Raw genomic sequence first — 25,833 nt, 5'->3', positions numbered from 1 at the left:
GACAGGAGCCCACATGTGTACTCTTCCAGCCACAAACATTTGATCAGTTCAATTCTTTGTCATTATTGTAAACACTGTACCGTTTGACTAGGAATTTCCGCTTTGTAGAATTCCATTGAAAAATGGTAAAATATTGTACAAACCGACCCCTGAGCACGTTTGCATCAAATCGTAAGTATGACACTGTCAAGCAAAAATTATTTCTTAGTAATCGGTGAATTTTTAAGGCCGATTTATCTCTTCTTCTACAATATCCTTTTCTTTTCTGAGATTTACCACAGGATTTCAAAATGTCAAGAAAAATGTTTAGATTTCAACATTGAAAAATAAACAGAGAAACAGAGTATAAACAACTAACAAAAAAGAACATGGTGTTATTTCTTGGCAGTAGATTATTGTTCAAAACATTAAACTTACTTTACGTGTATGTATTCATCAGAATGGAAGTGCAAATCAATAGTATATTATTTCTAAACATTCAGTTTCTATTGCTGTCTAATTTCGAAGTGATTTCATGGACACACCCCATTCAAACTCTCGGGAAAAGTGCTGTTTAGTTAAGTTAGAAGTCCATCACGAACATTCAATAAACAAGATACATCGCAATGCGTTGCAACTGTATCCACCGCCACTGCGTTGGAATCACTTATTGGTTGATTATCTTATATGCCTGCAATAAAAATTCACCGATTACTAAGAAATAGCTTTTGCTTGACAGTGTCATACTTACAATTTGATGCAAACGTGGTCATGGGTCTCTTTTCTGATGAGTTTTCCCATATTTATTCACGTCTGAATGAAAACAACAAGTGAAACAGGAGCCCACATGTGTACTCTTCCAGACATAAACTGTCAAAAAATACATCCACAATGACATTTAACTAGACACTAGCTTTAATTTAGACCTCTCAGTTGCAATGCCAAGTGAAAAGTTAATGTTCAAAAACCTGTCCGCCATTACGCGACCAGATGGCTCCCACGCTGGTTCCTTTACTATAGTTAGGCCATAACCATGATAACAACAAACAATGATGGCCTCTTAGCCGACTCAATGTGAATGTTGTCTCCAGAACCTGGGACATTTTGTAAATTTGACCCGTTTTGATTGTGTGTGTGTGTGTGTGTGCGTGCGTGTGTGTGTGTGTTTCTTCTTTTTTTAGCGTCTTATACATGTAATGTAAAGTTGTCAGCGCTAATAGCTCATTTTGTACAACAAAATACTAAGTATGTGCTCTAAAAGCTCTATTTTGTTTAAATGTAATTTTCTCAGAAACCTCACATGTCGTCTTGACAGCCTCTCTATCGGTATAAACGGCAGAATACATATAAACCGGGTACGGTGTGCCTGTGAATACCACCTAGTTCGGATGCAGCAGAAACTTACCACAACTGTTTTATTGTCGTTACATCCCGATTCCTCGTCATTCTGTGGGGTCTTTTGAGGTTTTACAGTGTCCTATGTGCACATGTTATTCGAAAGTATTTATATTCTTTTTTTTAACTATCATATGATACTGCGAAAACTTTCTGATGGATGACCTAATTGATTAAGCGACATCCAGTATGGTAACATGATTACAAGACTTATATTTAAAATACAGTATTTGAAACAGTTTCCAGCTATATGCAAACGAGACACTTAACCAAGGGAAATAAACAGTAAATGTAGACTGGTTTCTTTGAGTTGGAGTTACTTCCATTCACCACCGACATGAAGAAAATAAAAAAAAGTATTAGAATCTAAAATCGCCTGTTTTCATCCAAAAAGGTCTATGAATTTAAAAATCCTAACCCTTTAGTGCATTTTTTATATTATAGCCCTTGATGATTATATGCTAAACTATACAAATGGCCAAATAGGATTCTACTACCATATACGGATACAAATGGTCTAAGATAACGTTATTCAAATAGTACGGTTGAAATTACCATCTCTCTTCTGGGTCAATAGAAACAACTTCTTCACAAGGTTCCGATGTAGATCTGTCTTATTAATTAAACTCTTGTTACTAATTAATCATCTCCACAAAACTAGATCTATTACTTCTCAGGCGTCTTAAGTTGTCGCAAGTCACACATTTTAGCGCAGATGTGTTTTCCTCTTAGATCGATTATAGAATCTTATTACATGTGTATTTTGTCTGCGAGAGGAACGATTGCTCGCTGTCTACACTACAGTACTTTTTTTATCACACCAGGTTTGCAATATCCAATAAAGAAAGAAAGAAAATCGTACGATATCACAGAACGCGCTTGAACGGTCTATATTGACATTTCATTCATTTACGTGTTTATCTTCTTCCATTATCTAAATGAGGGTTTATCCACCCCTTGTTAAGTTGTGTAGGAACGTAGAATTAAATCGGAAACACGCGTGTATATAAACATGCCGGAGGGTACCACGAGTTCATGACCTTTTCAACTCTGCGGATTACACACGGATAGCATTTAAAAGAATTTAACCGGTATGTTGTGTACATTGACAGACAGGATATGCCGTAAAGAAGGTATGTTTGTTTATATTATTTGATTTCATGTAGTTTTAACAGTGTGTAAGCTGTGGTGTTATCGCTTACAGTGCATTTAACCTGTCAATAATTCTCTTTGATTAATTTGTACATTTTTGTATATAAATATTGTCTTTGAAGGTAGGCATATAAATCGAAAAAGAGGTTCTCAGTCAGGTCCTTAGTAGATCTAGGTCCCAGAAGATGGTTTGACAAGACGGACGGACGGATGGATGGAAGAACGTTGATGAACGAATGGATGCAGGATGGATGGATGCACAGGTCCATCCCTCCGCGGCAATAGTCGCAACTTTTTCATTTACATTTTTATGGATCTATGTAAATAACAGGTTTTTTTCAACTAGGGCTTAAGCGCAGGGATCCGTCACGTGCTATGATAGAGGGGGGAAAATATGAAATTCAAGAACTTACCTGTAAAAAAATCACCCATAAAAACATAAATATAGGCTATCTATATTTATGTTCTTATGGGTGATTTTTTTTTACATATAAGTTCTTGAATTTCTATATTTATGTTCTTATGGGTGATTTTTTTTACATATGAGTTCTTGAATTTCATCTAAAAACATCTAAAACATAAAAAAATCTCCTCTATCATATATGTTTTCCTCTCTAGCACGTGACGGATCCCTGTGGGCTTAAGAACATCAGAGGAACTTTGTTTTGAACATTAATTCTACTGATATTTTTCAAAGGGGGAACTGACAGTTAACAACCTTTTCATGTTTTTTTTAACATTGCATGCATGTATTTAATTTATTTTAATGAGACTTGGATTCTATTCATTTATTACACAGAAAGAGTTGTATCAAAGTTTTGGAGTTGTAAATCATTCAGTGTTGATATAGATACATGGGTCTACAGTGCTACATTAAAAAAAACTTAATTAGTTTGAAAAAAAAATCAGTTTTTTAATTAGTTTGTGAATTTATTTTCAAATGCAGATCAAAGAATGTACAAGAGATGTCTTTCTTAATCATATTCGTCATACTCCACCTACAATTCAATTATTCAGATCATGTCTCAGTTATAATAATCAATTTTTTTTTCAATTAGATATTCAGATCCCTTTAATGCTGATTTGAAAGAACGAATTGTAGCAGTATATTAACTCGGTTTACTGTGTACAGAAAGGATTATTATCCGCAACGGCAATACTACATTGATGTGTAAATGCCCGCAATGCTACTGTAAAACCCGTGCACCCATGCCGGATACCGCGATAGTGACACACTGGCGCTCGCCCGGTCGTGATGCCTTATATTGATTAATGGCATTTCCCCCAAATATTATTTACTTTTATGACCCAATCGTCGGAGACCTGGGAGGCATTTTGTGTTTGAAAATGGCCGTCAGTATGTCGGTCCGCACACGAAGCGGACGTACTATGCCTTCAGGACTTTCATGCGGGATTTTTTTTTTGTCCGGAAATATGACCCATTTGTCACTTTAAAATACATTACAACCACATCAAAACTTATTTGAGCCGCACCGGCATTAGAAAACCAACATAGTGCGTTTGCGACCAGCATCTGTGCAGTCTGGTCAGGATCCATGCTGTTCGCTTACGGTTTCTCTAATTCCAATAGGCTTTAACAGCGAACAGCATGGATCCTGACAAGATTGCGCGGATTCGCAGGCTGGTCTGGATCCATGCTGCTTGTCGCAAACGCACTATGTTGGTTTTCTCATGGCGCGGCTCATTTGTATTTCAACTCCTCCTACAGTTTTAGTCCAGCTGAAATGAAACTTGGTGTGCTTCAACAACATGAATTTGACATGATCAGTTTTTGTTCGGGACTTTCATGTCCGATAATATAACGGCCATGTTGTGGACTTTGTTCATTATTCTAACAAGCATTTTCATGGGGAATGTGTCATACAATGTTGACATCATTCTCGTATTCTTTATTATAATTTTCATATTTGCGCAAAGGCTGGACGGACACCTGTGTTGTACAACGTCCTCCTCTGGTTAGACAAGGTCCATTAGACAAACTATCGCGGCAGACTTGTTGTATGCTTATTCTTCTGTTTGGATTTTATTCACGTTAAATACACCAACATTTGTTGAAAGGTACCTCGTTAATCTAGAGGTCTTAGCGCTCACCATAAAAAGTAGCGGAGTAATGCATACAGTTATTATTTTTATTTCTAAAAAGCAGTTAAGGTTAAATTATCAATGTGTGCCTCTTTTCATGGTTTTGTGTGTCAAAATCGAATTTCAGAATTAGCCTAATATTATTAATCGTCATGCATGCTGAAAGGTTGAAATAAGATACCCTTACCTTTGTGACTTAATCTACTTTAAAAGGCCGTTCGAATTATATGTTTTCATATAGGTGTATGCTTTCTGCATGTGCATATTATAAAACAGCTATGGAAGAAAACTTAAGTGAAAAAAACAAATAGTAATAGATTGATAACAAAAAATAGATAATTGAAATAATGAGTAATAAAAGTGAAGGAGAAAAAACACACACGTGTAATGCCTTGATTTATTATATGACCTTTGTTAAGAATATATAATGTGTGTTTTCCTTGATAAATCCAACTTTCGATAACTGTTTTCTCATATATTTATTAAGTTTGAATATTTGACTTACATTGCAGGAAATATTACACTGAATGCATTGTTTTTGATTACCTCCCTTTAAAGCCTGACGGTATTAGTTCATGTTCAATAGTGAAAGTGCTTTTCTAACCATGCAGTTTGATACATTCTCTATTTAAACAGCTGCCTTTTTTGATTTTTGACATAAAATTAAACACTTTATTGGACTTTGAGACAATATTTTAGTATTAAATGCATGCATCTAAATTATTTTTTGTTATAAACACATTTTACTGAGTGATTCGCGCTGTTGATAGGTATTGTACATACTTTATAAACTGCACTTAAATACACATATCAGTCAATTACTTTTCTGTTTACCTCTTACCGACATGGAAGTACTTGTTTTTTTTAAACATCTTAAAAAATGAAAACTCATATTTTTTTAGAAATGGAAGCCCGTCAAAGCTTAATCACGACAAGCTAGAACAACGTACAGAAGCCAGAAGCCAGATACGATATAGGTTTAATGGATTAATCAATTTAATTTGACGTTATCTTCTTTATAGCTACCATCCAAGATTAAGTGCCCTTGTTTTACATCGTGCTTTTGATGTATATAATTACAACAACATGTTTCATATTGCTTTTGGCATCCATTCTGCAATCAATTACGTCCTGTTTATATAGTGTACCTGTTTTCTGCATTGTAGACCGCTCATTGCATTTCGTGGTTGTTTGCACATTCTGTATAGGCATGAACGCACTAAAAAACCGGCCTTCTTTATTCTATATAGGGCCTAAAATGGATGCAGCACACACCAGGACCCATTTTAAACGCATGTAACCTATTTTTGAAGATTATTGTCAGTGCTGAATAAATATTAAAATAAATGTGGGATCCTGTTTGATGTAAGTAAAAATATTTTCGGTCAAACATATCAACTGCACTTTTAGCTATAAAATGAGCTCACAAATTGTAGTGGTGGTGTATGATCTAAGTTTCCATGACAAATTCTGTCCTGCTATTACTTTATTATGATAATGTTACCTAAATGTAAAACATAGATCTGCCATGGTCATGTGTTTCAAAGAAAATAAGGAAAATAGCTCTACAGGGCAAAAAATACTCTGAGAACTATTTGAACTGCCATTATGCGACCATACAAAATCATTTTAACTTAATATGATATAGACAGGCCTTATCGAGTATGCCTGGCCATTTGTATTTTGTGGACCCATCACTGTTACCAGTAAACCAAACCCAATGAATGTTTCTGGCGCAAGTAACTGCCAGCTTATCCACATTATTCAGAAGTGGAGGAAGAAATGTGTTCTGACACAATGCCTTTTATCAAATCATCACGGAGAGTATACGCTTCGCCCGGGATTCGAACTCGCGACCCCGCTATCCGTAGAGATCTGTGCTCTCCCTATTTAGCTAAGCTGTCGGGCTTTATGATGTTAGATAACACTGATTCATGTTCCATACCCGAACTAACTAGCTGTTAGTATGATCAAATGAACAACTCCACTTGCGCAGCTCTAGCAGAAAAAAGTCAAGGACGTTACTCAAAGGTCAAGGTCATATCTACGTTAACATATGTTTGTCATTTCTGTTTATGTTACATTGTTCATGCTTTGATAGTTTTTATTATTTGGAAATCGTGTCTCTCAGAAGACTTTTATTGTCTACTTGAAACACAAAGTAAGAACATTTAATGCACAGTTGCGCATAGTTTTTGCACTGTAATTATAATGGGAACAATATATTCCGACATTCGTGCATTTTATTTTCAAGAACAGCAAGATTTCCTGTAATGTTCTTAAATTTTTATATCATAAATTTTATAAAGGAATGGTAATAATTGAGTAATTTGTTCAACGCGGTAGTTACCAAATTCGTAATAAAATTCATGGTTTACGTTCGGTAATTTAAAATATCTTTTGTTTTCTTTGCGCTATTTTTTTTTTCAACTGTTATAAATACATGCACATGCAAAGTGACTGGGCATCTGAAATACTAGCTAAACGATTCAACGTCAGAGATGTTTATATACTGTTACGGGACGTGACCATCAGAAATTAGGGATAAAGTTATGTAAGACAGACCTACTGTAATTCACCAGTTCTGTACAATTTGAAGCTAAACTAACTCTTTCCATTTTTTTAATATAAAACTGAAAATGTTCAGTGATGTCATGCATAGCTAGATTTTTCGTGTCTTTTTTCGCCCTACGTAGAAATTCTGCTTCCGTTGCTAGGGCACGGGCAAAGTGTAAATTCATGTATCTCTTCTTTATAAATTTGAAAATGTTCACAGTGATGTCACTCGTAGCCGCAGGTGCAAATTGGTACCCAATTTTGAAGAATTATACTAGAACTGACATAAAATGGCTGTAAAAGTAGGGTCATACATTTGTCTTAATTTTAAGATAGACATTTCCTGTCCCATTTGGTCTCTACAAAGTTACACCAGAATTACAATGATGTGACCTGGTATTCATTTACGGCAACAATAACAACTGACTCTCATTTTTTCTACCAAAATGTCAAAAATACATCCAAAACAAAATGAGGAATCGTCAATCAAATGGAACGGCCAGTCAGTACGGGTCACGATGTGTGCAATTGGGGCAATTTTGCTTTAATTTATAGTGTTCAAAAACTGATATTTAAACAACTGATATCCCATACGATGAAGTATATGTAATACATTAACAGTAGTAGACTACTATATAGTCTTCCCTGACGTTTCTCAAAATTGTATATTTTCTTTTTCTTTCACTGGTATCAGCGCGGAATTTTTTAACTGATCACCGTCTGTCCCCGATATGTGACAAAACTGACTGTTACGCATACCGCTGTGTCCATTTTATGGGCAAAAAATAATGCCCTATAAACTATACGCTATTACGCGACTGGACACGATCTGGTCCCCGTGTTCGTCCCTTTTCCTCCTTTACAGCTACAGCAGACTTAGTATCTTTCACGTCTCTTTTAATACATCAACAAAACAGCCTTGATGCAAAATTTAAATAAGTGCACAAAACGCAACGTTATTCTGCAAGTTGACTCATTTTAACGAGCAACGTGTAAAAAAAACTACGCTATTTAACATTCACAGACTCGGTATTTCTCCCATTTATACACTACATAAACATCTTTGTTCCTAACTATATTTCGGTTGAAGATTGATATTTGAGCCGCACCATGAGAAAACCAACATAGTGTGTTTGCGACCAGCAAGGATCCAGACCATACTGCGCATCCGCGCAGTCTGGTCAGGATCCATGCTGTTCGCTAACGGTTTCTCTAATTGCAATAGGCTTTGAAAAGCGAACAGCATGGATCCTGACCAGTTTGCGCGGATGCGTAGGCCGGTCTGGATCCATGCTGGTCGCAAACGCATTATGTTGGTTTTCTTATGGCGTGGCTCATACCTTTTTTTCCAAAGGAAATCATAAGCCACATCCTTATGATGCGCAATTAAACGTCAATTAAACTGCAGGAATCAAAGACGTGGACTCTGTGTGCGTAATTAATGTTTTTATTGGCTTTAGATAAATATCTACAGACGTAAGCAGACACATGGCATGTTCTAACAAAGTTAAAAAGCATGATTAATGGTAACTTGGCTAGGACCTATCTTGTTCCGTTCAAACTTTTGAGGCCCACCTGTTTAGTTACAAGACTAAAGGAATCAAGAGGCCGTGGGTGACGATTGTTGTTGTTTTTTCTTAGCTTTGTCTGTTTTTTTTTTTCATCATATTTTCTATGCGAGTTTACAGATTTTCACTGAAGTGTACGGAACAAGCCTGTGTTTGTAGCATTAAAATTTTTCATATTCTGTAAAATTGGTTTCCTTTTTTTCAAATTATAAATACAACCGCGGTAGTAAGATGAAATGATGAAAGAAACAATGAAAATTAAAAGAAGGAGTATTAGTTGATTACCTGGTTAGTAACCAGACTGCACTAAACATGTGACCGTATTCTATTCTTCAGCTCCCTGACGGTATAATTAAGTTTTATGGAAATATGATAGCTTTTTTGTTTTCTTTGACCCGTGAGACGGACAATTTTATCCATATACGGCAGTCAATGTATTTGTGTGCAACAAGACATCAGGTGCCCATCCCAGCTTTACTTCAGACGCAGTAAACAGATCTCCCGGGAGCCCGCTTGTAGGCTTCCTCACTTACAGGACTGACTGGGGACTGGTCTCCCGGGAGCCCGCTTGTAGGCTTCCTCACTTACAGGACTGACTGGGGACTGATATCCCGGGAGCCCGCTTGTAGCCTTCCTCACTTACAGGACTGACTGGGGTTTCAGGCTCACCGTGGTGTGAACATACTTGGTTAAGTTGAATTACTTTGTCACGGAGGTCCAAAACTCATTATCATGTATTTTAATTGCTTAGACTTTCCTATAATATATATAGCATATAATGTAGTGGGGGAAAAAACTCAGTCAATATACAGTTTATTTATATTCCAGAGTTGCGACTACATACCTTCTTCAGGGAATAATAATAAACACATTAGCATTATCTATACATATCATATTAAAATGAGAATGTGAAAAGTAATAATATACTTCGTGCATTATTGAACCACACATCTATTTTTACCACTTTTTTAATCACGAAGTGTTTTATTATGTTTGTTTTACAATATAAAAAAGTGAATATACTGTACACACTTACAGACATATTCACACATGAAAATAAAGAGAAATTTGACATTTCCTCTGCTATTTTCATTCAAAATATACACTAATAACCTGTAGAGACTCATCAGTGGCCGTGAACTTTAGAAATACGGACAAAGCTGCAACATGTTGTGAGAACATTTAGTAGTTAGAAGGTTACTGCGTACGTATATCTCTTTTGAAGAAGAAAAACAACATGTGAGCCGCACCATGAGAAAACCAACATAGTGCATTTGCGACCAGCATATGGATCCAGACCAGCCTGCGCAGTCTGGTCAGGACCCATGCTGTTCGCTTTCAAAGCCTGTTGCAATTAGAGAATCATTAGCGAACAGCATGGATCCTGACAAGACTGCGCGGATGCGCAGGCTGTTCTGGATCCATGCTGGTCGCAAACGCACTATGTTAGTTTTTCATGGCGCGGCTCATTTTACAAATGGCGCTAGGCTCAAATTCCAAATCTTTTTACTGATCGAACACCATGAGTAATATGTAAGTAAAAACGTAGTCTGTGTTCAGACTAATGTTGTTCAAGGAGGAATCTTGAGACTATCAATTTTGTGTAATTATGTCCTTTTTCTCAACATTGATAACAGAGCAGGATGATGAGTTGGAATTATTTACAGATTTTTTTTCTAAAAAAAAGATTATTGTGTAGCCAGATAGTAAAAACGTTACTAAGTTCATTAGAGTACATGAGGTACCGCGCTTTACGTTAATATGTTATTAGGCAGTCAAAAAACATACGTGAAATCTTCAGCAGCTGCTCTCTATATCGGTCGGATATAAGCAATTTGTCTTGGCAATAGCCCGTAATCGTGCCGGAATAACGGATGATTATAGTTGTTTTAAAGGGTGTTTAAAATTCAGTACAGGGAAATATAAATCTCCTACTTTGCCTGTATTAATATATTTTAATAAAGTGGTGGGAAAGCAGTTCAAGACTAGTCAAAACTACCTCTCTTTCTTTTATTGAAAATCGAGGAAACAGTGGAATTTATCTTCAATCCCAGACACGTTGCAATAGTTGCATCATCACTTGCATAGAAAGGATTATAGCAGTGTAAATTGAATACATTTGGAGTAAAAGTAATGTTGTTGTTTTTTGTGATAACTTTTATTTTAAAGGCTGATTATTATTTTTTTTTTTTTCATTTTTGCCGTTTCAAATTTCATTTTTGAAAACACTTCGGATGACAGTATTACTTCAGTAACACGTAATGTGAGCAGGATAATTTCCTAAATTATTTTTCATTATTTTTTATGTATATTTTCTATTAAGTTTGAGGAGACAGCAGAAAATTACGTTTTCATGTGAATATATTACCATACTAGTATTTTAGTACGCAGCGTTTCAGGCGAAAAAAAAACACAAAAAACAACAACAATGAAAACGCTTGTTATAACGTTAAAATGAATTGAGAACGATTGCGGTCAATGAATTATTAATTGTAATAATGACCATAAAGACGAAAATGGACCTATTGACTTCTGTTAGCCGCGACACTACAGTGTACTTGAGAGAAACAGTCTCTTATTGTTTTCAATTTATATTTAACTGATATAGATGGGATGTTATTGCCGCATTTGCTTTCTTTGATGTTTAATAACGGGGCATTATTTATCGCATGTGTGAACTATTTATTCATAGGCTGCAGTGCTTCCCGCAACCAGCAGCTGTTTAGGCTAGAGGGTATTCTGTTTGAATTTCGCTTTTTCTCTTGTACAGCTAGGTCATTATGCGGAGTAGCTTAACACGGAGGTCGTGGTGTTCGAATCTCACTGATACTTGTCTAGTCAGCACAATCTTATTTATTTTGCTCTTAGTAGGCTTGGAAAAGATCTTAATTAGTTGCTGGCTTGTTTCACTATCAAGGGGAGATAAACTGATATAAACCAATATATTTTTTTTCAATTGTATGTTTCAGATGGAGTTACCGGTAAGCTTATAATGTGACTGCAGGTGCAACCGGAAGTAGCATGCAGTCGGTGGCGACTGCTATCGAAAGATGACATATGGACCAACAATACAATGGCGCTTTCCATTCCAAGAAAAACTCGAACTTAGGAAACCGGATTTTAGAGTAGTTTTCATTTCATTGTGTTTAGTAGTCGGACTTATTATTCTGATCTCATTTTCATATTATTCTTCACTGTCAGTCACGTTCACGTCAGACCAATTCCAAACACACTCTACAGACGTAGGCCGTTTCACAAAGTCAAATGTCAGTAGGCTAAAAGTTTCTTTCATCGTAGAAGAAGATGATTCTAGTGAAACTTCTGAAGTAACAACAAAAGAAATTGAGGAAGTATTTACACAATTAAACTTTAGTATTGTTTCATCAAGTGATTATGAAACCGAAAAGGGACATTTGGAAACACAGAGTGAAAGCCTGGAAGCAGACGACGGACTTAATGCGACGCTGGGAACCAGTAGCGTGCTCGAGGAAGGATTTAACTGGAATGATTCAAGATTGGATATTCTGCATATGGTATTATAAATTTCGTTTCTATAGTTTTCATAAAGTCTGTTACAAATGTTTTAACAGATTGAAAATAGCTGTAGAGGTAGAGCCCAGTACGACAAACCAGTAGGTAGCGGGTTCAAATCTGGTCGAGCCGAATGTTCGCAGCAGATGAAGTATCATTCGATATACATCCTCTTAGACACATATGGGGAACATGTCAGTGCAGAGATACATAGCCTAGGTTAACTAACCGCCGTCCTGACATAACTGAAAAATGGGTGTCAAACAAACATATCATCATCTACGAAATATGAAAAGCCGGAGCTGACTGAGTAGTAATTTGAAAAAGTGATTCTGACATTAAGAAAGTAGTCTCAGTTGGTATGTAGACACTGAAACCATCAACAATAACCATCAGTTTGAAACTTGCTGTGAAATATAGCCCCTCTGTATTTTCATGTATTTTATGCATTTTGTTAATTTACTTAACTCGCTATATTATGGTTCTAGCATATTGTTTACTTTTAAGCCTATGTTAATAATGATCATTTATTCATTATAGTCCAAAATACAGTATGATACAAGATTCAAAAATCCGTGCTGGTACGAGCCTCTTCAGAGTTCGCATCCATACGAAAACAACACATATGCTCCATTCTCACCATCTGCCAAACGTGTTCTTGCCAAGATGACAAGGCATTGGGAAGACGAATTCCTTTCTGAAGATAAACCAAGCAGACTTCGGTGCCTTCCATATTTCTTGATCATTGGTCAGCCAAAATGTGGTACAACGGACTTGTTTTGGAAGATTGCCAAACATCCAGATATTGAAGCGCCGCCGATCAAAGAGCTGCACTGGTGGTCGAGGAGTAGGCAAGGTTAGTGAAACATGACTTATCCTCAGATACACATGGGGAAATCGCTCGATTCGCGTAAATTTTTTTATTATGCCCCCGGCAACTACTGATGCGGGAGGCATATAGTGATTGCCCTGTCCGTTCGTCCATCCATCCGTCCGTTCGTTCGAGGTTAACCAAATGGGACCGTTTCGTCTAGCATCAATACCCCTTACTAGAATGACTTGATACTAATGTAGATGTAACCTGTGACCATTCCTCATCGTCAGACATCACCTGACCTCAGTTTGACCTTGACCTTGACCTCGTTTTGGACTTAGGTTTCTTTGTATGGGCCATCTCTTGGTTAACAAAATGGGACCGTTTCGTCTAGCATCAATACCCCTTACTAGAATGACTTGATACTAATGCAGATGTAACCTGTGACCATTCCTCATCTTCAAACATCACCTGACCTCAGTTTGACCTTGACCTCATTTTGGACTTAGGTTGCTTTGTATCGACAAGAATGCCACCGGGGGCATCAAGCGTTTATTGAACGCAGCTTCTTGTTGTAATTTGCTTGTTACTTCATGGATTTAAAAAAGCGTTATAGACAAATGTGTGTTCTTCTCAATGCAAAACGTCTGCTACTCTTAATCAGTACTGTCTCCAAACACTAAGTGTTTGTGAAAAGTATTTATATATTCCTGGCAGACGCTTTGTAACGAGGAAAGCAACCATTTTTCTGTCTTTGACGCCCTTTACTTCTGTCAAGTTATTAGGAAATTATATAAGCAAAAATGATACCTGAATCGAGCGATATTCCTCCTTTGTACGACAGAGTAATGTCACGTGGGTTGGTTACCCTCCTTATCCTTTCTGAGCCGTATTTATGCAAGATTTATAAATTTGAAATTATGATCTGATGCCATTTAAAAACAAGCATATCGGTGTTAGAGTTACTGCTACCAGCAGACGCTCTGCTACTGTATTATGACCGCAAACCTATGTTACCGATTGAACACAGTGTAAATACCAGAGTCTTCTTTGGTTTCTAGATCGCAATTACGTTTTAAAGATCTGTGATCGAGTGATTAAGGTACTGAAATTTGAATTTCCTGTTTCAGCATCCAAGGAAACTAGCATCGAGATATGTGGTACTTGAACAGATGTTCCTGGTGCTATTTTTGCACAGGCAAATGAGAAAATGAGTTATCTTAAAATCAGACGGAATACTCGTTTAGCTTTCTACTTACTTTGGCCTTATGGTGTACATATTTCCATGATGTTGCTTTTTTTGAAAAATAACGAAAAGAAATTTCTTGCGAAAGTCTTCTCCGTATAAAGTTTAGAATTCAGTGTGATGATTGTAGCTTTGTGTGAAATAGTTGCACTGGGATTGTTTTAATTCAGACAGTTATTCTCTGTTGGAACGAATGACAGTTTCAGAGTTTTCTGGCTTTTTTTATTAGAACTCCTTTTTTCAGTGCTTTATCAGGGCCTCCTGGACCGAGTAGTTAAGGTTACTGACTTCAAATCACTTGCCTTTAACCGATGCAGGTTCGTATTTTAGCAAATAACCATCATAATATTGGTTTGTGTTATATTTCAGGTCGAAGGTTTTCCTATTCAAAAATCATTCCATTTAATGACTATGTAGACATGTTTGATCGAGCCGCCTTGCATATTGAACAAAGACTTCATAATACCACTTCTACATTAGAAGACAGTACTCAGAATTCTAATGTCATCGTCGGGAATGATGATATAAATATTACTCAGAAAATTACAGGTATTGCACAACATTATATTTGATGACTTTTCATGAGTTTCTATCCTTTGTGTAAATTTCCCAGTTCCGTCAATCGAAGCTTTAATTGATTTAGTTTTAATTGATGATGTCCTTAGGGAGATCGAAGCATTGTTACTTATAGTATAACTCACTAATTCGTGCGTATTGTGATATTGTACTTGTTATTTTTTGTGTGAAAATATCGGTAGCACAACCCCCTTTGTCTTAAAGTCGGGCCTCTCCACGACAAAAATTGTGGTCAGATTTTAAGAGTTTCACTGTTTTGCATTTTCTGTAAATCATTTTATGATTTCAAAATCATAAATCTTACATGCCATCAAAACTGGCAGTGTATTTACATTGATGACCTTACAGTATTTTGTTCCCTATTTGTGTAATCGAAACTAAACATATATACTGTTTAAATAGGATATTACCTTTCTTGTATGATTGTAATCACTCACCTGAACTGTTTTCATGTTGAGCTATTAGCCCTTATCATGCTAAACACGACTGATTCTGCCTTTGCGATCAGTGTAGATCATGATCTGCACTGTTCGCCATTCATTCAGTATTTTGTAGTAAGCACCCCTTTTAACAGTTAATGGTACTGTCCACATTGAAAGACAGACGAGTCCATTATAGAAATTCAGCAACGTAAGGGTTAGTGTAGGTTGATTGTCCATCGTCCAGTGTCAGCAGTTTTTACTTAAACATCTTCTCCTCTGAAGATAGTGGTCAAAGTTACAGCAAACCTAGTCTGTAGCTCCCTGGCTTGAACACCCTTTAAGTTCTATCAAACAATTCTGTTTTGCCCCTTTTAGCGGCTGCCAGAGTTAAAACAGAAAAAAAAACTGGGCGACTTCTCATAAATCACTGGAAGGATCTTCACTAAACTTGACCTGTAGCATCCCTCAAAACCTTAAAGCTTGTCCCTTTTAGGGATTGCCAGAGGTTAAACGGATGGACGGATAGCCCAGTGGTTTGCACACTGGCCTTCCAATCCTGAGGTCGGGGGTTCGATCCCCGGCAGCTACTCGGGAATTTTCAGAAACGCTTTTCAGTGTTTCCCACCCAACTAGAGGTGTACTGGTCAGGAACCCAGGCAGTCCTTGGGTGTATCAGTGCTATACACTGGGCACGTTAAAGAACCAGGCTGTCTATTCGCAACGAGCTAGGCTAAGTTAGCCGGACAATCCTGTATCTGATTTCTGATCTCTCTGTCGTGGGGGCTTTGTCTCACTCTGTCCCTCTGGTCAGATCGCTCTGTGTCTGTACTAGTAGAGGATGAATTATGCGCCCTGTGTGGCTGCATTTGAACTATGTAAAGCGCCTTTGAACGTGAAATTGATCATGAAAAGGGCGCTATATAAATCTGGTATAATAATAATTATAATAATAATAATAATAATAATTTTATAATAATAATAATAAAAATAATTAAAATAGAAAAGGACTTCTTCCGATGAACAACTTGAAGGGTCTACATCAAACTTGGTCAGTAACATCTTTGTATGGACCTCACTCAGTTTTATTCAGTGGTTTTGCTTTGTCCCTTTTAGGGGCTATCTGAGCTACAAATAAAAACATACCTCTTAACAACTTCTCACGAAACACTAAGGACTGACCAAACTTGATTTGATTAGTAGCGACATTGATTGACCCTCTCTTAAGTTTGTTTAAATTAATATGCATGTTGGGTCACAGCAAAAATAAGTAACTTTTAATGAAAATGCATAATGGATTTTTATCAAACATGATCAAAGCAAGATCAATAGATCGATGTCGTTCACAGGCGAGCGGCTTAAGCCGATTTAAGGCTCTTGTTGACTATTATTTTTGTACTTTCACTGTGCAGTTTTTTCTTCTTTTTCTTGTGACGATGTAGGTGAAGCTAGTGTGTCCTTGTTTTGGGATAACAATGAATGGATGAAATTCCCCGAGAACAGAGGACAGAGAGAGCCTGTATACATAGTGCCTCATTACGTACACCATATCATACCAGACGCCAAACTCATCATTATGCTACGGGACCCAGTTGAAAGGTACGCTACGTTGAAATGACGTCATATAATCATCAATGTTTTTCTTTAAACATACCTGATTAACTCCTTAAAGAATAATGGCAGAAACTACTTCGTCAGAGAATTACCAGGCGGTGTTTTAGCAGTGCTCATCAGTTATGTTTGTGATATATTCGTTTCATCATGATGGAATTTAGCAGAAATTTGGACAGAAATACTCCGGGACGTTTGAAAAAGTCGCCTGGCTGATACGTTCACTTTTTACCTCTTTAAATATCCTGAGAAGTCTTTAAATCTCCTGAGAAGTAGATGGCTTTTATTATTCCTGTAACTTGACATATGAAACTAAGTTAAGAAACATGGAGTTAATGTTGAACTTTTGTGGTTTTAAGAATATACAAAAATAACCTGTGCAAATGAAATATTTCACCATGAATAATGATTATTTTGGTCGTGTCCTGAATGATCAAAATATGAGATGAATAAAGATTCATTTTCATACAGACGCTTAGGGCAAATAAGGGTGACACACTTTCACGCTGAAGTGACTACATTCTGTATATGTTTTACCTTCCACAAGATCCTAGCGTTTTCATTTGAGCCGCGCCATGAGAAAACCAACATAGTGTTTGCGACCAGCATGGATCCAGACCAGCCTGCGCAGTCTGGTCAGGATCCATGCTGTTCGCTTTCAAAGCCTATTGCGATTAGAGAAACAGTTAGCGAACAGCATGGATCCTGACCAGACTGCGCGGATGCGCAGGCTGGTCTGGGTCCATGCTGGTCGCAATGCACTATGTTGGTTTTTTCATGGTGCGGTTCATTAGATAAATCCTTTATTTCTTTGGAGGGTATGTAGATTTTCATGGCGTTCTAGGCTTAAAATAAGAGATCGATAAAAGTTTAAACAAATCAATGATAGGGTTTGTTTCGTGACCTTCCACAGAAATGTTTGGAGTCAGTATATATAATAATCTTTATTTGAGTCACATCAATATTATACAAAATTATAAACAAAAAGCAATATAAAAGTACACCGCCACTAATGTTGTGATTCATAAGAGACCTTTGGTACACTTAACATTACATAATAACTCTATACTACTTGATATTATTAAAACTAAGAAGTACACGCTAATCTAATCCATATATTAAGAGGATATTAAAATGAGCGATTAAAACACTGATACTTGAAAAGAAAGGCACTATTGCGTAGATTCAAAAAAGGGGCTAAAATTGTTATAATTGTGGAAGTGGGTGAGGCGTTAATGATAAATTGTAATTTTTTTGCCTAAAATGGCGATCGAAGATGGTAAACAGAATTTCAGATAGCTAGTTATTACAAATATAATGAATACAAAAGATAAGTGTGTTCACATAATGTTTTCAGATTTATTTGTCGTTACAGAATGTATTCAGATTATCTCTACTTCCATTCCACAAACAAGTCCGCAGACGACTTTCATTCTGCAGTGAAGTTAGCCATTAGTCTATATTCTAACTGCACCTCCAAATACAGTGTTCGCCAGTGTATTTATGATACAAATTTATCTAATAAAGTCAGGGTAAGTGCAAGATTTGAAGATCTGGGAACAGATAGGTTTCTTTGTATCACAGTTGATCGGTTACCCATAGTTCCGTACTTGTAGATGAGTGATAATTATTTTGCATATATTCAAAGGTGAGAAGGATATTGTTTCATTTAGTGTCGGAGGGTTGGTCGGTAGACCATTTGGTTTCCGGCCAACAACTAGAGAATGATTGTACCTACAAGTGTTACACATTTTAATTAGGGAGATCGACTGTGGTTACTGTCGGTAGATGATTCATATTGTTTTGCGGGTCAAAAGGTCAAAGGTCAAGGTAAAATGACCTTGAGACTTAAAACGGTCTCAACTCTACTTAGGAACGCTTCGGCCTTCAGTCGTCAAACTTAATTGGATGATTGCCTATCCCATTAGTCTTGGGGTAATTGTGTCAAAGGTCATAGAAGGTAAGTGCGACATTCGCGACTGAAAATGGCTTCTGCCAAATAACAAGATCACAACATACAAAATTGTATACTCAGCAGCCTTCTACAGGTCATCATAGTGGCTTTTGTTTTAGGTTTTTGGGAGATAGTGTAAGGTACAGTAGACGCTTTGTTTTTTACGGTCCCAGATACATGTATAAATAACCCATCTATGGAACTTTTATCTGAAAGAATCCAAGTCATTTTATTTGGATGAGCGGGGATCGTGCTCACGGCCCCTGGGTTCACAGTACTGCTTGTTACTACTGGACAACGTTGTCTGTCTACAATCATGTTTGATCAGTGTCGCCAGGCCTTTTTGGGTTTTATATAAGTTGAATCAGCCTTAATAATTTGTTGAAATAAGCTTAGTATGTACACCGTATCATTTTCATTTTGTTTTTAGCTTACCTGTCACATAGTGACAGGGTGAGCTTTTGTGATCGCCCTTCGTCCGTCGTCCGTCCGTCCACAATTTCTTGTGAACACGATAGAGACCACATTTTGCGATCAATTTTAATAAAACTTGCACACAACTTGTATTGGCATAATATCTCGGTTCCTTTCGAAAACTGGCCAGATTCCTTCATTGGTTCTAGATTTATGGTCCCTTAAATGGCCAAAATTTGCTATTTTTGGATTTTGAACACGATAGAGACCACATTTTACAATTGATTTTAATAAAACTTGCACACAACTTGTATTGGCATAATATCTCGGTTCGTTTCGAAAACTTGCCAGATATCATCATGGGTTTCAGAGTTATGGCCCCTTATGGGGCCAAAATTTGCTGTTTTTGGCATGTGAACACGATAGAGACCACATTTTGCAATTGATTTTAATTAAACTTGCACACAATTTGTATTGGCGTAATATATCAGTTCCTTTCGAAAACTGGCGTCATGGGTTCTAGAGTTATGGTCCCTTAAAGGGCCAGAAATTGCTGTTTTGGCTTTTGCAGCCATATAGAGACTTCATTTATGGTTTGATTTGATACAAACTTGCAAAATATCTTTAACAACAATAGATCTTGGATTCCATGCTCCAATCTTCCCGAAACTTTGTCAGATAGTTTGTTTTCATGAAAGCTTAGACAAGTTCGAATCTGGGTCATGTGGGGTAAAAAATTAGGTCACTAGATCAAATCAAAGAAAATGCTTGTGTACACTCAAGAGGCCACATTTTTGGTCCAATCTTGATGAAAATTGGTCAGAATATGTGTCTCCTTGAAATCACTAGGTAAAACATGTTTACACTGTTATAGTATGTTACTCAGGTGAGTGACCTAGGGCCATCTTGGTCCCCTTGTTTGAAGTTTGAAGCAAAAATGAATAACAAAATTAATTAAAAAAGATTAGAAAATAGTCGTTTGATTGATAGGGTTTGCGTAAGTTATTTTCTCGAATTTTACGGCATGCTCATTCATACGAAATGCATATCCCTCTGTTCTTTGGACAAGGTGATTTTCTTAAATGACAATTCTTTTCAATTACAGGCAAGATTAAGAATCGGGATGTACAGTGTATATTTGAAGGACTGGCTCACCTTGTTTCCACTGACACAGTTCTTCATTTTACGTCTTGAAGATTATTCGAGAAATCCCGTCAAATACGTGAAACAAATCTATCGATTCCTGAACATCAGTAAGTATCTATGTTACTTCAATTCAGCATCAGTCTTTGCGTCAAGTGCACTGTTTTTACTTTAAAAATCTGCCGAAAATAAAGTTTTATTTTCAAAATATCTTGACGGTTCATATCTATTTAGGGGCCTCCGTGGCCGAGTGGTTAAGGTCGTTGAATTTAGATTACTCACCCCCTCACCGATGTGGGTTCAAGCCTCGCTCGGGGTGCTGAATTCTTCATGTGAGGACGCCATCCAGCTGACTTACTGAAGGTTGGTGGTTTTACTCGGGTGCCAGCCCGTGATGAAATAATGCTCGGATGGGCACCTAGGGTCTTCCTCCACCATAAAAAGCTGGAAAGTTTTCATGACATTGTGACGTTAAACGTCCCCCCCCCCCACCCCCCAAAAAAATACAGATCATACCTATTTATTATGAAAATCATTCCTGTTAAACTTTAACGGTTAGGTATTGCTAACATAAAGTTACAAACGTATTTACATGTGAAAAAGAGATAAACTGTCAGTAGAGGGAGAATTTGGAGGTTTGTCGAAATGCTTCTCTATTAGTGACACATTTATGGAAAAATACCTTTCTAAAAAGTAGTCATTTTCATTCTATTTGACAATTTTCTGTAGTGGGTCAACATCCTTCAGTCTTGCTTGGAGTTTTGGTCTTAACAGAGTTTGCCATAAATATATTCACATAATCATTTTTAGCTCATCGGATTTTTAGGGGGGAAAATGAGTTATTGTCAATATCAGATTTCTTGGTTAAGTTTTATGTTTAGGTCAGCTTTTCTCCTAAACTATCAAAGCTATTGCTTTAAAACTTACAACACTTGTTTACCATCATAAGCTGACTGTACAGCAAGAAACATAACTCCATCCTGCTTTTTTGCAAGAACTATGGTCCCTTTTGGACTTAGAAAATATCAGATTTCTTGGTTAAGTTTTGCGTTTAGGTCCGCTTTTCTCCTTAACGGTCACAGCTATTGCTACAAAACTTGGAGCAGTTATTCGCCATTAAAAGCTGACTCTGCACAGCAAGTACCGTAACTCTACATTGCTTTTTGCAAGAATTATGGCCCCTTTTGGACTTAAAAATCATGGGTAGGACAATATTTCTGTTATACAGAGACAAACATATCAGATGAGCGTCTGCACCCGCAAGGCGGTGCTCTTGTTTTATAATGCATTCTTTTTTTTCTTCACAGGAGATATTACAAAAGAAGAAGAGGAACTAGTGTTAACATCCCCAGGCAGAAATGCACGAAAACCAGAGGATCAGCTTCTAGGCGGAATGCACGAGAAAACTAGAATTCTGTTGAGCGACTTTTACCAACCGTATAACCAAGAACTCGCACAGATAATCGGAAATACAAAATTCTTGTGGACGGATGTCAAACACTAAACATTCTGAATGTGATATAACTTGCCTTGTGTTCCATTGTTTATATAAAACGGTTGGCATTTTGTCTTAAGTTGTTACACATGGAAAAACACATAGGTCACCATGACATAAATTATTACCTGTTTTTTCCGTTGCAGTATTTTCAGCATGTTTTTTTCTTCTTTAGAACATTATTTTGTCAGTAATTGTTTGTACATCTCATAAAACATAACGTCTTATAATTATGATATACGTCCGTTTTTGAAAAGTGGACATATTATGTTATGGCGTTGTCCATCCACCAATATTTCAGGACAAAGGTACCTACGGCTTTCAAACTTCAAACGATGAATAACGATTTGAGTAAGACCCAGTTTGAATTGAGGGTCTCTGGCTCAACGGTCACATGGCCCCGACATGGCTTTTATATACATTTACTTTTCCGAAGTTAAAAAGTATTATTTCTACAGCTTTAAAATGTCACACAGTGACTTTGTACCTCTTGCGGAAGAACACAGTTGATTTCGGGGTCACTGGCTCAAAGGTTAAGGCCGCGAGGTCCCGACTTAACTTTTATTGTTCAACTGTTTAAACGCCCGAACGGGCGTGTTTTGCCTCATTAAGCGGCGGTCTTGTCATGATAACGTTCTATTTTTTGTATTAATATTATGATATAATATTTTTTACTGATTATTCCATAAGTCAGTCGTAAGTTATGTCCTATATTTAGTATTTCTTTTCAAAATAATAATGTTATATTCTACAGTTTTGTCCATATTGATATAGTATTCAGTATAATGTCTAGGTATTTACCTGCATTTTTGTTTTTATTATCTAGTTTTCAATTAAGTGTGTTAAATGAAATAGTATTGAATGAAACAGTATTTTAATTTTATTTTCATTTTATTCTGCTACAGTATGTTTGAGTTAGTTAGGAAAATAGTTTATGATTCTCAAATGTGATAAATCAATTTTGTTGTGCACGTGACTTTCGTTCAGGTTTGTGTTTTATGTTAACACCAATGTAAGACAATCATTTTAGGGATTTCATGTTTTGGGGAAGTTGGTACATGTCAGAGTGTAGACTGAAAAAGTATTAATTAGCCGTAAACGGAATTCTCCAATATCAGAACTTGAAGCTGTTCCATACAGTATCGAGTAACTCTTACTGTAAAACATTTATTATTCGCGAGAAATTTATTTGCACTAATGATCGCTAGTTTCTTCCATGCTAATTAAGGTTTTGTAAAAAAAATGCCAGTTTTGTAATAGGTTATGTATATGGTATATCCAGATGTATTTCTAGCTTGCACATTTCGCAATGTCTTAAATTCAACATTAAGCTAATTAGACAAATCTAGCTAAGGAAATTTGCGAAAAAGGGTTCACGCAAATATAAGTTGTTTTACAGTATAAATTGAAGAATATCTAACTGTGAAAATTTCTAATATTATGAATGCTGTCGTGTGCTTTTTGTTAACTGTCGAACATTAAACTTCATTAGATGGTAGTCACGGTATAGTATTATTTCAGTGTAATAAATACGAAATCAATTGTTGTGATATTTTTCCATGAATATTTATATCGATCTTTTTTATTATTATGCATTTCACACTGGCATTTTGTACTAAATTTATGTACTCATTATTTTTCTATTTGTTTGTAAGTCCTGATTGTCCAATATCCCATTATTTATTTCATATTTTCTTTACAAAATCTTTATATTAACTAGCCAGTGACAGTAATTTTAGCTGTATGTTTTATTATTAGTATTATAAGCGCCCGTAATGACTTTCGAAAATTCCGTTCGATTACGTAGATTCCTTATGCGATTCCGGTATTCTCCGGTAACTGAAAGACAGGTGCTCGTATGAACTACATTATTGTCCGAAGGATGCCGAAATGCGACACAAGAATGCGCAATTGCACGGAAATTATCGAATGCCACTACGGGTTCACAACCTTCACTTCATTTTGACCACTCTCCAGAAAATCTGTAATTAATGATATATGAAAATAAATGATTTAAAAACCTTTTGTGTATTTTGCTTGTAAAAGAAATTCGAGGGAGTGGGAGATGGGGATAAGTTTGTTAAGATTTGCTTATTACGGACAATTTTCAGTGTTTATTTATCTTGTTCATTTTAAGTCATTCAAAACTTTGTTATTAACAAATATCTACATTTGTTCATCTTTTTCAAGTTTTAAAAAGAAAATCAGTGAATATTGGTAACTGCGTGATTGGCAGTATAATGCATTGAGATAGCAGAGTACAGTTTACCAAGAAATGGTTTTTGACAGTGTATTTAAAAAGTTATCCATATAGTCCATAGAAAAAATAGCACATTGTATGACTTTAGTTAGAAGTAGGGCCTTAAACGATGAGATAATAGAAGTGAAAAAATGTTATATTGTGTGACACGGACGTGATGACAACAAAACATAAAAGAATAGGTTTTTGAACTCTCTACAGGGGTTCAGAGGATAAATGTATTTGAACAATAAAATGCAGTTACATATGAAGCGGAAATAGCTAGCTTATACAAGTCAATTCTTTCACACACACGCGTGCGCCCACACACGCACATACCCAGCACGTACACACACGCGTGCGCCCACACACGCACATACCCAGCACGTACACACACGCGTGCGCCCGCACATGCACATACCCAGCACGTACACACACGCGTGCGCCCGCACATACACATACCCAGCACGTACACACACGCGTGCGCCCACACATACACATACCCAGCACGTACACACACGCGTGCGCCCACACATACACATACCCAGCACGAACACACACGCGTGCGCCCACACATACACATACCCAGCACGTACACACACGCGTGCGCCCACACATACACATACCCAGCACGTACACACACGCATGCGCCCACACATGCACATACCCAGCACGTACACACACGCGTGCGCCCACACATGCACATACCCAACACACACGCATATCTTTTGTTCTCAGTCCGAATCCTTACTTTGGAGGATTATGCAGGTACATTCTCTTACACGTTCACACGCACATATTTGGTCTCTGCTTGGGAGGATTATACACGTTAATTCTCGAATATGCACGCGCGTATTTTGATATCCTCACTAATCCCTTTTTTGTATGATTATATTAGAATTATCTCGCACTCGCACGCACATCTTAATCTGTTCTTTGGAGGATTATTCAAGAAATTTCCCGCACGCGCAGATGCGCACATATTTTGGGTCTCAACCTGAGGACTACCGACCACACAGCAGCTTATCGTTATCAGATGGTCCTCTTTTTGTATGGGATTAATTTGTTAAAGGTCATATTGCAACATTCCAACTGTTGGTTGTGCAGGGAGACCCCAGGTATCCCTTTGTGCATTATTCTAGGCACGAGTGGGCACCCGGGTAGAATTATTCATTGACCTTCCGTAAGTCATCCGGATGGTTTCCTCACATGAAAAATATTCTACACCCCAAGCAAAGCTTCGAACCCACAACAATGAAGGAGCAGGTGATTTGAAGTAAGCGATCTTAACCATTCAGCCACGGATGCCCTTCTACCTTATGTTCAGAGAGCTGTGGTAGCAAGCGCGGGTTTGAGAAAGGTTTCAACAACCCCTGTATATTAGAGTAAGTTTATACAAATTACATTAATATGATTATATACATACATGCATGTATTGCAGTACATAGTGGCTACCAGACATGATAGCGACCACAAATATGTGATCGTGTCTAAGCTTACGTACAAAAAGGTCAAGTTTGAGACAGTTGTTATTTTTAGCTCGCTGTTCAGCGCTTATGTATGGAACGCCTAAACTGCCTTGGCATGATAATTATTAGTTCTTCATGTGCTTTTTGCATTATATTCGGTACAAATCAT

General features: G+C 36.9%; 1 protein-coding gene across 3 annotated transcripts; it reads left to right on the top strand.

The window, feature by feature from the left end:
- Window positions 1–2,257: 2,257 nt before the first annotated feature.
- LOC128559593 (carbohydrate sulfotransferase 15-like) lies at window positions 2,258–23,981 on the top strand. Of its 3 annotated transcripts, none has more exons than XM_053551737.1 (8): window positions 2,258–2,507; window positions 11,723–12,286; window positions 12,825–13,140; window positions 14,714–14,893; window positions 16,782–16,938; window positions 18,326–18,482; window positions 20,424–20,571; window positions 21,769–23,981. In XM_053551737.1, the coding sequence occupies exons 2-8, from the start codon at window positions 11,804–11,806 to the stop codon at window positions 21,963–21,965; spliced, it is 1,638 nt and encodes a 545-aa protein (XP_053407712.1). In that variant the 5' UTR covers window positions 2,258–2,507; window positions 11,723–11,803; the 3' UTR covers window positions 21,966–23,981. The 3 variants fall into 3 exon arrangements, with proteins under 3 accessions (XP_053407712.1, XP_053407714.1, XP_053407713.1); XM_053551739.1 differs by lacking the exon at window positions 2,258–2,507 and adding an exon at window positions 10,569–10,857; XM_053551738.1 differs by lacking the exon at window positions 2,258–2,507 and adding an exon at window positions 10,569–10,883.
- The last annotated feature ends 1,852 nt before the right edge of the window (window positions 23,982–25,833 follow it).

Source organism: Mercenaria mercenaria, chromosome 9, assembly GCF_021730395.1.
Source record: "Mercenaria mercenaria strain notata chromosome 9, MADL_Memer_1, whole genome shotgun sequence".
NCBI lineage: Eukaryota > Metazoa > Mollusca > Bivalvia > Venerida > Veneridae > Mercenaria > Mercenaria mercenaria.
The sequence above is the reverse complement of the archived record's forward strand: the minus strand, read 5'-3'. Positions and strand labels throughout refer to the sequence as shown.

What these genes read in the sequence shown, in the direction of transcription:
- LOC128559593 (XM_053551737.1), top strand. Translation starts at nt 11,804, where the DNA reads ATGACATATGGACCAACAATACAATGGCGCTTTCCATTCCAAGAAAAA. An exon ending in TATTACTCAGAAAATTACAG is followed by an intron (nt 14,894 to 16,781) that starts GTATTGCACAAC and finishes GTGACGATGTAG; the next exon opens with GTGAAGCTAGTGTGTCCTTG. An exon ending in ATTTATCTAATAAAGTCAGG is followed by an intron (nt 18,483 to 20,423) that starts GTAAGTGCAAGA and finishes TTTCAATTACAG; the next exon opens with GCAAGATTAAGAATCGGGAT.